Source organism: Sus scrofa, chromosome 9, assembly GCF_054392235.1.
Source record: "Sus scrofa isolate SSC_HxYL_T2T_F1_AM1 chromosome 9, Sscrofa_HxYL_maternal_Yorkshire_Landrace_v2.0, whole genome shotgun sequence".
In the NCBI taxonomy this organism is placed as follows: domain Eukaryota; kingdom Metazoa; phylum Chordata; class Mammalia; order Artiodactyla; family Suidae; genus Sus; species Sus scrofa.
In genome coordinates this window covers 122,851,144-122,864,517 of record NC_139391.1, presented here as the reverse complement: position 1 = coordinate 122,864,517, position 13,374 = coordinate 122,851,144, and the positions used below count along the sequence as shown (strand labels likewise).

Here is a 13,374-nt window from a genome sequence, read left to right as displayed (position 1 = left end):
GCACACTGAAGTTCTGAGTTCTCAGTTATGAGTGACTGTATTGCACTTAGTATTATTATTCGTGTCTCTTACAAACACACATAGTGATTTAAGGAGTAGAATTGCTTTTCATAGGATTTGCATGCACATTTTAACTACATTAACTGTAGCCAAATTGCTTTTCTGAGACTTTGTGCCGTATTAACCTCCTTTTTTTTTTTTTTTTTTTTTTTTTTTTTTTTTAGTTTCTGCCAGTCTGATAGTTATCAGATGCTTGGGTATGTGTGTGAATGTGTGTGTTTTGTTTTGTACTTTTGGTATTTTTTGCTAGTGAAGAGAATTTCTTCGTTTGTTTGGCCGTCTTGGTTTTTTATTTGGTGATTTGCCTATTTATAGTCTGTTTATACCTGTTTTCTTAAGAAACTGTTTCTTTTTTCTAATTGACTTGTAAGAAGATGTGTGTGTGTGTATGGATTTTGGATATTGCTACTTTGGCAAATATATATATTTTGGTAATTGAATTCTAGTTAAATTGTTTTGTGGTCAGACAATGATTTATATGATTTTAGATTATATTTCATGATTTCACTTTGTCTTTTGGCCTGTCAGAAAATGTTTTGTTTGATTTCTTAGTGGTTGCTTAATAATTGTTGTTACATTGTACCTTCAAGAAATATCTTACTTCCTCTGCATTATAAGAACTTACAACAATATACTTCCATTTCTCCTCTCCAAGCCTTTGTATTTTTTTGTCAAATGTTTTACCTCTGTATATCTTATACCCCCCAATCAATTGTTATTAATTTCAGTTTAAATAGTAAATTATGTTTTATGGAGATTTTTTTTTTTATCTTTGTATTTTTGGCTGTGCCTTCAGCATGTGTTAAGTTCCCTGGCCAGGGACTGAACATCATGCCACAGCAGTGACTCGAGCCATTGCAGTGACAAGCCCAGATTCTTAACTGCTACACCACAGGGCACCTCCTTATGGAGATTTTTTTTTTTTTAAGTCTTATTTTTACCCATGTATTTATCATTTCTGGCATACTTCAGGTTTTTTTTTCTTTTTTTTTTCATTCATTCTTCCATTCAGTCTTTGGAATTCCATTTGTAATTTTCCTTTTGCCTAAAGGACAGCCGTTCTCATTTCTATGGTATAGATCTGCTGGTGATGAGTTCTTTCAGGTTCCATGTCTGAGAAAGCCTTTATTTATTTACCCTTTGTGTCTGAAAGCACTTCCAGATAAGGATAAAATTCTAGATTTACCTTTTTTTCTTTCAGTATTTTAAAGATGCTGCTCCATTGTCTATTGTCTTGCATTGTTTCAGATGAGAAGTCTTCATCCTAGGAATGAAATATTTCTCTTATTTCAAGATATTCTTTTTATGGTTTTAAATATTTTGATTTTGATATGCCTTGGTATAGTCTTTTCCCCCCATGTTTCTTGCTCTTGAAGTTCTTTGAGATTCTTGGATTGGTGGGATTATAGTTTCCATCAGATTTGGAAATCGTTCAGTGATTATTTCTTCAAATATTTTTCTATCACCTTTTCCATTTGGAAACTCCAATTACATATTTCTTAGGCTGGTGGAAGTTATACCACAGTTCAGTGATAAATAGCTTTGCTTATTTATGTTTTATCTTTTTCCCCTTGCTAGTTTATTTTGAATAGTTTCTATTTCTGTTGTCAGATTGACTGCTTTTTTCTACATTTCACTGTATCTCCTTAACACACTTATGCTTTCTATTAATTTCCAGAACTGTATGTAGTTATAGTAAATTTTTGTGACTTTGCTTATTCTTTTATTTGTGTCATTGCTAAAATCATTTATTTTTATTTTATTATTATTTTTTTTTTTTGTCTTTTTGGTGCTGTACCCACAGCATATGGAATTTCCAGGCTAGGGGTCGAGTTGGAGCTGCAGCTGCAGGCCTATTCTGGACCTGTGCTGCAGTATGTGACAGTGTCACATCCTTAATTCATTGATTGAGTCCAGGGATCGAACCCTGCATCTTCAGGCAGTGTCAGGTTCTTAACCTGCTGAGTCACAGTGGGAACTCCAATTTAGCTCTTTTTTGTTGTTGAGTGAACAACCTTTTTATATTCTAATTTGAGGAAAATTGGTCACTAATATTTTTAACTTAAATATTTTAATTTATTAAAATTACTATGAAAGTGTTGTCTCTGATACCAGCTCTTTCAAGTTTTAGACACTCATTTGATGAGCCATTCCTATCATCACATTTTATAAATATTCCTCTTGTGTTTTTTATTGACGTATAATTGATTTATAATGTGTTAGTGTCTATTGATAGCAAGTGTGGTCAGTTTTTTACATATATATATATACATACACACACACTTTTTTATATTCTTTTCCATTATGACTTATCACAGGGTATTGAATATAGTGTCCTGTGTTATAGGGCCTTGTTTTCCTCTTGTGTTTTGAAGCACATTATTTTCTGAATGTGCAGAAAGAGGTGTGTTAGTTTACTAATATGAGTATGGATTTTAAAATTATCCTTCCAGTAACACGAGTTTTTGGTTCATAGTACACGTTGTTCAATGAGAAGAATTGGCAGCTACCTGACTTACAGGAAAATGAATTAGCTAGTCTTTATTTACTTTTTTAAACAGAAATATTTTTATATTGACATATTTAGTTGTTCCAGAGATTTCCATGTGCCTTTGTGCCCAGGAGCCACATAGGGTTCTCTCAGTTTCAGATGGGACAAATGTGATAAAACTTACTATATTGCAAAGAGCACTGAGAATAGAGACTAAGGTTCTAAATATGTGTTTTTTCTTTTTTCTCAAATAGGTTTCTTTTCATTCTTTCTTTTACTCCAGTTTCCTTATCTGAAAGTGAGATAATTGTGCTAAATAATCATTTATCTTTTTCCAGAAGCTTTGAAAACTGTAAGAAATGATTAGGGAATTAATTTCTTGAACTATTATTTATTTATTTATTTATATTTTTTAGCCACACCCATGGCATGTGGAAGTTCCCATACCAATGATCGAACTCACATCACTGTGGTGACAACACCAGGTCCTTAACCCAGTGTACCACAAGGCAACTCCTTGAACTTCTATTATTAGTAGTGGGATAAATGATGTTAGGGGGTTAGTTTCATGTTCAATTCTGAGACTAACAGATTGTCTTATGACTGGACATTATTTTGATTTATTATTTATCTATACACTTCTCATTTTTAAACATTCTCTTTTTACTCTTCCATCATATCTTTTATATACTTTTCTTTCAAATTTGTGTGAAACTACAGTTTCTTTTATTTGCCATTTATCCCCTTTTTGGAGATAATTATTTTTATTCATTTAAAGAATAGTAAATTGTAAAAGAAGGTGCTATGTGCTGAATTTCCGGTGTACTTTGTTGGTCCCAGTTTTCCTTTGTCCTTGAGGCTTTGGGCTTCTCTCCCTTAAAATCAGTTGTATTCTTACCCTATTTACATGTCCTTATTGATAGATTAAAATGGAATATTCACACTAAGTATTTTGAAGATAGTTTGTACTATTCCTTTGCAAATGAACTATGTTATTTTTATATAAAGATGTGGTTTCTGCTCTAGCCAAATAATCTGTATAAGTTACAGATAAACAGTTGTGGCTCAGCAGAAACAAACCTGACAGGTATCCATGAGGATGTGGGTTCATTCCCTGGTGTTGCCATGAGCTGTGATGCAGGTCAGAGTTGCAGAGTTGTGGCTCAGATCTTGTGTTTCAGAGTTGCGGCTTGGATCTGGTGTTGCTGTGGCTGTGGCTCTGATTTGACCCCTAGCCTGGAAACTTCCATATGCTGTGAGTGGGGCCCTAGAAAAGGAAAAAAAAAAAAAACAACAACAACAAAAAAAACCAAAAACCCATGTGAAGAAATCCCAAGACAAACGAAGACAATTTTGGGAGAGTTTATCATCATTGTTGGAGTCAGAGCCCCTCTGTGAATTTGTTCTGTAAGATAGTTTAACTTAGTTCTCAAGAATGTGTCTAAGGTCCAATAAATATCAGATTTTTTTTTCAAGAAAAAAATTTCACTTTAAAGTCTTTATGATTCCATGTATTATAAATTTGTTCATTTGTGAATCATCAATTCAGTCATGTTTGTTAATTGGAATATCCTTATGTGATTGTCAGTTCATATTTGCCCTCTTTTGACCTTATTTTTCTTGACCTAAACATTTCATTGATTTATTTTGCCTCTTCACTTTGAAAATCCAAGAATTGCCACTCTCTCCCCAAAGGGTCTAGACTTCTGGGAGTGAGTATGAGGTGGCCATGCTTTTTTGTAGTATGTGTGATATCTTAGTGATTCTTCAAATTTTGACTGGCTTATTCCTATCCTCTGGGGATTTGTTCAACTTATAGTTTCCTGGAATCTTTCCTGGAGTAACAGAATCAGATAAAATCTGTCTCATGGGAAATTCCACTGTGGCACTTTGGGTTAAGAATCTGACTGCATTGGCTTGGGTTGCTGTGGAGGTGCGGGTTTAATCCCCAGCCCAGTGCATTGGATTAAAGGATCTGGTGTTGCTGCAGCTGTGGCATAGGTTACAGCTGTGGCTCAGATTCAGTCCCTGCCCTGGGAACTTCCCTATGCTGTGGGTGTGGCCATTAAAAAAAACAAACAACCTGTTCCAGTGACTATTTCAACAAATGCCTCAGATGATTCTGTTGCATAGCCAGGTAAATCAAAGTCTTATTAATATTTCTCATTTAATTTTGTTTATTTTAGAAGTGCTCCATCAGTTTTTTAAATTCTTTTTAAATATAAAAGAATTGTATTTTCATAAACTATCTCATTGTTATTTCATTTTTAGCTTTAGGAATTCTTTTTACGTATATTTATCAGATTCAGTTGGAATTCCTTGGTTCATTGTGTAAATTTTAACACTAAAAGATATCCTTTTGTAATTTTATTTTTTGACATTCAAAATATGTCAAGGTAATAATTATCATTTATCTGTTACATCTCTGTTTCAGCTTACCAATTTATATTATTTACCCCTCCTTCCGCTTGATTTTATTAAAATTGTTTTTAAATTTTTTATTTTGACTGAAATCTTTCATAGAGATGTATTAATTCTTATATCTGTAAAACTAGGTCATGACGAGAAATAATAAATTTGACTTCTAAAAAGTATGAATTTCCTCCTATTTATTATGCTTCTTACTCTCCTGCAAATGAAATTCTTATGGGGAAAGTGATTTCAGTATCTAGAAGCTGTTAGCTCCACTATGACTTTTGTCTTGATGCTTTATTAGGTTGGGGGAAGAGAAAGTCAGGGCAGATAACAGAATTGCCATTTCCCATAAATAGTTTTTTCAGAATGGTAGATGAGAAGTGTGATTGAAAACACATGTTTTTTAAAGTTAGTTTTGGGAAAAGGCCTTGCTTTTAAAAATGCCAATTAGCAAATGGAAAACTGATTAAACAGAAATGAGACTAACTTATTTGGATGAATAAAGTTGTTTTATGCTGATTATATTGTGGTATTAAGGGAAAACTTTGAACTCATAGTTAATATTTTTAAAAGAACAATTATAATTTTCTATTATAGGAGTCACATGCAGCCCAACTACAGATCCTTATGGAATTCCTCAAGGTTGCAAGAAGAAATAAAAGAGAGGTATACTATTTTGTGCATTTTAAATTATGTCTCATTTACTATTGTTGACTACTTCCATTTTTTCCCCATTTTTTTTGTAGGAGGGCATTTCAGGGTAAAAAATTTATGTAAACATTTAGAGGCATTTGAGTTTTCAGGGTTTTTTTTTAAGATTTTAAAAATTCTTTTACTATTACAGCTTGATATTTTAAAAATGCCGTTTTGGAGATGGATCATTTCGTTTGGATGGATCATTTCGTTTGGATCGTTTCTATAGGATCGATTGTAATGAATAGAAAAAGAAAAAAAAGAAAAAATGTTCTCAAAGTTGTAAAGAATAGCAATAGAAAATAGAATTATCAAATGGCAGCCTAACCTTCACCCTGAAAAGAGAACTTAGGAAAACTTAATGAATTCTTAAGTAGAGAGGGTTACAATTTTTCCTATGATGAAAATACTTTGGGAGAAAAAAAGCAAGTAAACGCATAGCTACCTATTTAGAACTTAGAAAGTGTAAGTCATGTAGGATAAGTAAAAGATAATTTTTTATTAATAATTTTATAACCGTAATGTCCTAATTTAACATTTATAAGATTCCTCAATCATTTCACAATTGTACAAAACATGGGAACACAAACGCAAAATACTGTGTTCTTGGTAGCATGCCAAAGTAATTTTGAAAGCTGCTTTGTTTTTAAATTTCTGTCTCAAATCTTTTATTTTTACTTTCAGTTTTATAATTAGGACTTTTTTTAATTCATAAAAATATAGCCATATGTCATATATTAGGTGCCAGGCCTTCTTTATTATTTTTGGAAATAAAAAAGTGAGAACTTACTTTGATAAAGTGTGCATTGCCAGAACTTTACATGACCTTAATTTGATATCTCCCCGTTTTGACTATTCATGTCTATTTTTAACTTTTCCTGCTTTGTTCACATTGGGTTTTTCTGTGTTATGCTACTGTATAGCTAAATATTCCTTACATGGTTTATGATTATATTTTTCTCATCTAACTTTTGCTCAGATAGCAGTTGTGATTTTAGTATGTCTATTAAAATTATCTTCATTATAAATTTAATATTTGTTCTTGATTTTTAATTGTATTTTTTTGGTGAGGAATTTATCTTAAACTTCAGTTTGCGTAAGAATCACCTGAGGATCTTCTTAGAATCTAAGTTCTGATTAAGAGAGTGTGTGTGTTGGAGCCTGCTAATCTGTATTTCTTGGTCCTGGACCACACTTTGAGTAAGACATCTGAACATTATATAATATGTGGAAACAAGATTTTTAACTCAATTTGTACATGAAATAGTTTTTGCTATAGATAATTCTTTGGAAGAGTGATAATTTTCAGATTTTCCATATGTACCTTTCTCCTCTTTTAAATCAGAATGTGAAATTGTTTTGCAGTAGTTTGTTTGTTTGTTTGTTTGTTTGTTTTTAATAGGGCTGCATATGCGGCAAATGGATGTTTCAAGGCTAGGGGTCAAATTGGAGCTGCAGCTGCTGGCCACAGCCACAGCCACAGCAATGCCAGATCCGAGCCTCGTCTGTTACTATACCACAGCTCACAGCAACGTCGGATCCTTAATCCACTGAGCGAGGCCAGGGATCAAACCCTCGTCCTCATAAAATGCTAACTGGATTCCCATTACTACCGAGCCACAGCAGGAACTCCCTGCAGTAGTTTTCCATGGTTCTTTCTCCCTTAGACTTTGAACTCACTGAGTGAGATTTAGCATGTAGGAAATTACCTGACAATGAATCAATTAAATGAATAGTCCAAACACGAGGATATCTGGAGGTTTAAATGGAATGGCTGATTATTATCTTTGACCTGAATTTTTAAGGTTTTCATTAGCCTCTGAGGTTTTTCATGCTTCTCTGTTGTCTATTAATGCTTGTAACCTATTACAATTTGAAATTGTCTCAGGTAAGAAACACATAGCCTATAACTATAAAATAAACTGCGAGGGTTCTGGAATTTTTATCCTACTAACAAGCTGACAGATTAGCTTTCCAGTTTCATAGATGTTGGCAGAAGACACAAGACTCTTGGATTGGAGATAAAGCTCTTGATTACTCATGGCACATCTGGCAGCATCAGCTTCATGACCTACAAGTCCCTCAGGGGCGGTACAGAGATGGGCCCTGGTAGATGCTGCACATAAAATGGATATATGCTGCAACTAAAGAACTTTGAGCTTAGGGAATATCACTTTTTAAAGGGGTCTGTTAGTAAACCTGTTTATTAATCTTTGCCTTGCAGGGAGATACTGTTTTTATTTGACTGATTAGAAAACAAATCTGTCCTCTGTCCTGGAAGAAGTTACCATTTCTATCTTGTTAGGGTGTTCACTATCGAATATCTTTGAAAAGATAATTTGGACCAAAAGTTATCATAAGATATGCAGAAATGGGAGAGATCAACAGAGAAGTATTTCTCAGCAATAACTTCTTCCTTGTTATGCCAATTTGTCCTCTCTCTGATGTGGTGGCAGGTGGCTTCTGAAAACTCATTCTATGATACTACCTTTGATCACATAGCTCTTAGTATCAGTATTCCTGTATTGTTATTATTAAATGTCTGAGTTAATTGTGCTGTAGAATTTTTCGGCTAAGTTTAGTTGGAATCTTATGTGATCCTTGTGCATGATTGATTTTTTTTCTCTTGGATCGTATTTTCTTTTTTTTTCCTCTTTTAGATTATATCTTCTTTTGGTAGGCAGTTTAGCCAAGAAACATACTGGTTCCAAGTGCTTCTGGATGTTGATGCCTCTTGTGTGCAGTGATTATACTGTTATTTATATATTTTGGTTTTCATGCTTTTAATGTGCCTATAAATGGGTGATTTTGAGTATTTCAGGTTTAACTACACAAGGAACTCTGAGGAGCTAGGTTAACAAAATTTTAAAAATTAAAAAATTTGGAGCTAGGTTAACAGACTTAAAAACTTGCCACTTACTTTGATTAAATTTTATAAATTTCTTCAAAATTTAAATCCAAGACCATAGTGATTTGGAATCATAATAAAATTTAGTCTAGAAAATGTAGTTGATTCATACCTCATGATTTATTGCAGATGGAATGAAATGAGTGGTTTTATTTTCTGCATATATTATAAAGTATATTTGTGTGTTTAATCTTCAAAATAAATACAGTTGTTAGAGATATTATCTCCTGTAGTATAATTTATATTTGAACTTATTCAAGCAAAATGCAGACTGACCAGGAGGCAAACTACATTTTTTTCCCCTTCGGCTACACCTACCATGCATATGGAAGTTCCTGGGCCGGGGGTTGAATTGGAGCTGCAGCTGTGGCCTGGATCCAGGCTGCATCTGTGACCTGTGCTGTAGTTTGTGGCTATACTGGTTGCTTATGCCACAGAGTGAGGCCAGGGATTGAAACTGCATCCTCTCAGAGACAATGTCAGGTCCTTAACCCACTGAGCCACAGCAGGAACTCCACAAACTACTACCTTTAATTATTTTCCTAAGATTGACATTCAAACTTTGAAATTAATAACTGTGTGATTTCATACGTAACTTTTAATTGGGGTTATGGTGAGTCTTCTTTTTTTTTTTTTTTTTTTGTCTTTTAGAGCCACACCTACAGCATATGGAAGTTCCCAGGCTAGGGGTCCACTCAGAGCTGCAGCTGCTTGCCTACACCACAGCCACAGCAATGCCAGATGTGAGTTGCATTGGTGACCTACACCACAGCTCATGGCAATGCCAGATCCTTTAACCCACCAAGCAAGACGAGGGATCAAACCTGCATGCTCACAGATATTAGTTGGGGTTGTTTCTGATGAGCCACAATGGGAACTCCCTGTGGTGAGTCTTGATTTAGACTTATCATAGAAGTTGAATCTGTTTTTCAGATTAACATTTATTTTTTTTTTATTTTTTATTTTTTATTTTTTTGTCTTTTTTGCTATTTCTTGGGCCACCCCTGCGGCATATGGAGGTTCCCAGGCTAGGGGTCGAATCGGAGCCATAGCCACCGGCCTACACCAGAGCCACAGCAACGCGGGATCCGAGCCGCGTCTGCAACCTACACCACAGCTCACGGCAACGCCAGATCGTTAACCCACTGAGCAAGGGCAGGGACCGAACCCGCAACCTCATGGTTCCTAGTCGGATTCGTTAACCACTGCGCCACGACGGGAACTCCTTAACATTTATTTTAATGTCACATGTTGCTAGTATTTTAGGGCTGTTAGAATCCTACTTTAAATTTTTATTTGTGATTTATTTTTCCCTACTGATACTCTTTTGAATATTAAGAGAAAGGAATGTGCAAGGCACTTAGTAGGCATTAGCACTAGTTATCTCTTGCTGTGTAACAAATTACCCTCAAATTTAATGGCTTAAAAACATCAAGCGTTTAATATATTGAGTCAGGAATCTTGAGTGCCTTGCCTCTAGGTGTTGGCCATCTCAGCAATTATCTTAAGGTTCCGCTGGGATAAGAATGCTTCCAAGTTCACTCATTGGCTGTTGGAAAAATAGTCAAATTCTTGCCACATGGCCATCTCCACAGGCCAGCTTACTATATGGCAGCTGACTTCCGTCACAGGGAACAAGTGAGAAAACAGGACAGGGTTTTGAAGACATCAATCACATGCTTTTTATAACTTAAATCTTGAAAGTTACATCTCAGCAGTGTTCTGTTTTTTCCATTAGAAGCAAATCTTTGTGTCCAGCCCACATATAGAGAAGGAATCACCCAGGGTGTGAATTCTAAGAGGTGGGAATCTTTGGAGGCTATCCTAGAGCCTGCCTACCACTGCACATAATAAATATATATTTTTAAATGAACATGTTATTCTTTCTTCATGTCAAATTGAACAGAAGAGCTTTGGGTTCCATATAAAAGGCAATCTTATCTGTGCAAATTTGTACCAGCATTTGAACAATTGCCTTATATTTCATTTGATTTAATTTTAAGATATACTTCTGGACAATTGTGGTACATGTTTAATCTACTGTTTTAGAATAGTTTTGATGAGTTTTGGTTTCCTTTTGCTTTTGTTTGAAATTTTATTTTGTATATTTGAATAAATTTCATTTTATAATTTTTCATGTGAAATAAAGCATAGAAAATTCATAAAACAAATTTACAGTTTAAAGATTTTTTGTTGATTGACCATCCATGTAAACACCATTCTGACTGAATAATAGATTATCCCTAGGACCCCTGAAGCTCTCTGCCTACATGTACCAGATGATAGCCTTCTTCCTTGCCCATTAGGTAGTCAGTATTTCAATATTATGGTAATTACTTCTCTATTTTTCTTTATTGTTTTGATGCCAAAGTATTTATAATTTATAAGTCTCTTTTTGAACTACTGTAAATGCACTCCTGCATTATGTAATATTTTGTTTTTGTCCTTGGCTCAATGTTATATTTCATCCATATTGTTGTATATGACTATAGTTGATTCATTTTTGTTGTTTTATAGTATTCTATTAAATGAATACACCCCATTTTTGTTGTTGATGGACTTAAGAGTTTTGATTTTGGGCTATTTACAAACAATGCTACTATTTTATATATGTATTAGGTATATAATAGCACACATATCTCTATGCTATGTATGTAGAAATGGAATTAATGGGTCATAGAATATATACACCTTCAAATTTAATAGATAATATCAAACAGTGCGTGAGGAGTTGTATTGGTTACTTTTACTACAGGTGTTGTATGGATGTTCCTGTTGCACTGTAGTCTTGCCAATACCTGGTATCAATAGACTTTTTTCAGTTTAGCTAGTCTTGGGGTATGTATTACTGCTTTCTCTTTGTGGTTTTCAAGTGCATTTTCCTCATCACTAATGAGGTTGAGCACCCAATACTGTGAACTGGCCGTTTGAATTTTTCTGTCTGTATGAATTACTTGTTTAAGGCTTATATCTTTTCCATTTAGTTGATTTTTGTAATGGATTATTGTTTATATATTCTAGATAAAAATTCTTTGTCCTGTCTCTCTATCTACCTGTCTCTCTCTCTATCTACCTACCCTATCTATCGCTTATCTACTTATCTATAGATGATATTTTCCCTCTCTAATTGGACTGCTTTTTGCATTTTCTTAATGATGTCATTTGATGAGCAGAAGTTTGTCTATAACAGAGTCAAATTTATTAGTCTTTCCTGTTAAAATTAGTACCTTTTGTGTCAAAAGAACTCTTCTCCACCTACTGTCATAAAGACATTTTGCCATATTATTTACTTGAAGCCTTTATTCTTTTTTTTTCCCCCCCGCATTCACATCTGTAATCTACTTGAGAATTTTTCACTTGGATATCCAGTTGTCCAAGTATCCTAAATTAAAAAGTACATTCTTTCCCCATTGTTTTAAAATACCACTTCGGTCATATATCAAGTGTCCATACATGTGTGGGTCTGTTGATAGGCTCTCGTTTACTCCACTGGTCTGTTTGTCTTTTTGGCAATACCACAATGTATTAAGTGTTAGAATTTTAAAGTAAATTACTGTTCTTTTTTTAGGAAAGTCCTAGCTATTCATGGCTCTTTTCATTTCTCTGTAAATTTTAGAACCAGCTGATACAGTTCATGATATACCTGCTGTGTTTTTTATTGGGATTAGTTTGATTTGATACATCAATTTGGGAGACTGTATCTTTACAATATTGAGGTTGAGTCTTCTTGCCTCTGAACATGGTATTTCTCTCTTTAAGTTTAGCTCCTTAAGAATGTCCTTCAAAATTTTGATGTCTTTCAGGATATTATTCTTACACATCTTTATTTTAGATTTCTTAGGTCTTCAGTCATTTTTATGCTATTGTAAGTGATATCTGTGTCTTTAATTTCAGTTTCTTACTATTTGTTGCTGATATGTAGAAATACAATTGATTTGTACACATACCTCTTTTTTTTTTTTTTTGTATCCAGCAACCTTGTTAAAATCATTCGTTTTAATCATTTGTGGACTATTTTATGTTTTCTGTGTACACATCATCATCTGTAAATAATAACAGTGTAGTTTCTTTCTTTATGATCCTTATATCTTGTATTTATTTTTCTTGTCTTACTCTGCTGGCTAGGACATCCGGTACAGTGATGAATAGAAGTGGTGATAGCGGGGCATCCTAGTCTTGGTGCTGATCTCAAAGTGAAAGCTTTCGACGTGTCATCATTAGGTATGATGTTTTCTGTAGGTTTTTGGTAGATATTTTTTATCATATCATTCAAGGAGCTAAGTGTCTATTCCTAGTTTCCTAAGATTTTTTAAAATCATGATTGGGGGTTGAGTATTCTTCAAAATTTTTGTGCAACTGAGATGATACAATTTTTTTCATTGTGTTAAACTGGATAATTACATTGGTTTAACATTAAAACATCAATCAACTTTGCACCTAGGGTGACCAGCCATCCTGATTTGCCCACAGGTATTCTAGTTTTATTACTGAATGTTCGGCATTCTAGAAACCCTACCAGGACAGTTGTTCGCCCTACTTGCCTCCGTTACTGCATCTGTATTCATTCATGAGACTGTTCTGTAATTTTTTTCTCACACTAATCTTGTCCAGTTTTGTTTTAAAGATAGTTTTATCAGATGAACTGGGGAAAGTACCTCTTTTTTCTGGAGTAATTTATGTAATCTAGCATGAATGTCTTCGCTGAATGTTTAAGGATTTTGCTGGAGAGGCTGTCTCTACCTGTTGTTTGCAGAAAGTTTTAAACTGCTAATTCAGTTACTGCTTATTCAGATTTTTGTTTTAGCTA

The 13,374-nt window shown here is 34.0% G+C and overlaps 1 protein-coding gene across 14 annotated transcripts in view; it reads left to right on the top strand.

The window, feature by feature from the left end:
• The window catches only part of COP1 (COP1 E3 ubiquitin ligase), a 200,745-nt gene that overhangs the window by 50,225 nt on the left and 137,146 nt on the right, over nucleotides 1-13,374 (top strand). For 11 of the 14 annotated variants that reach the window (XR_014816273.1, XM_084977699.1, XM_084977697.1 and 8 more), the window contains one exon: nucleotides 5,564-5,632. The exons of 2 other annotated variants lie outside the window; for them this stretch is intronic. Coding sequence is in view for 10 of the 12 variants with exons in the window: in XM_084977699.1 (XP_084833825.1) it covers nucleotides 5,564-5,632 (69 nt within the window). In the remaining 2 variants the exon portion in view is untranslated. Of the gene's footprint in view, nucleotides 1-5,563; nucleotides 5,633-12,692; nucleotides 12,789-13,374 lie in introns of those variants that run through there. One more of the 14 variants, XM_084977703.1, reaches the window with a different exon arrangement.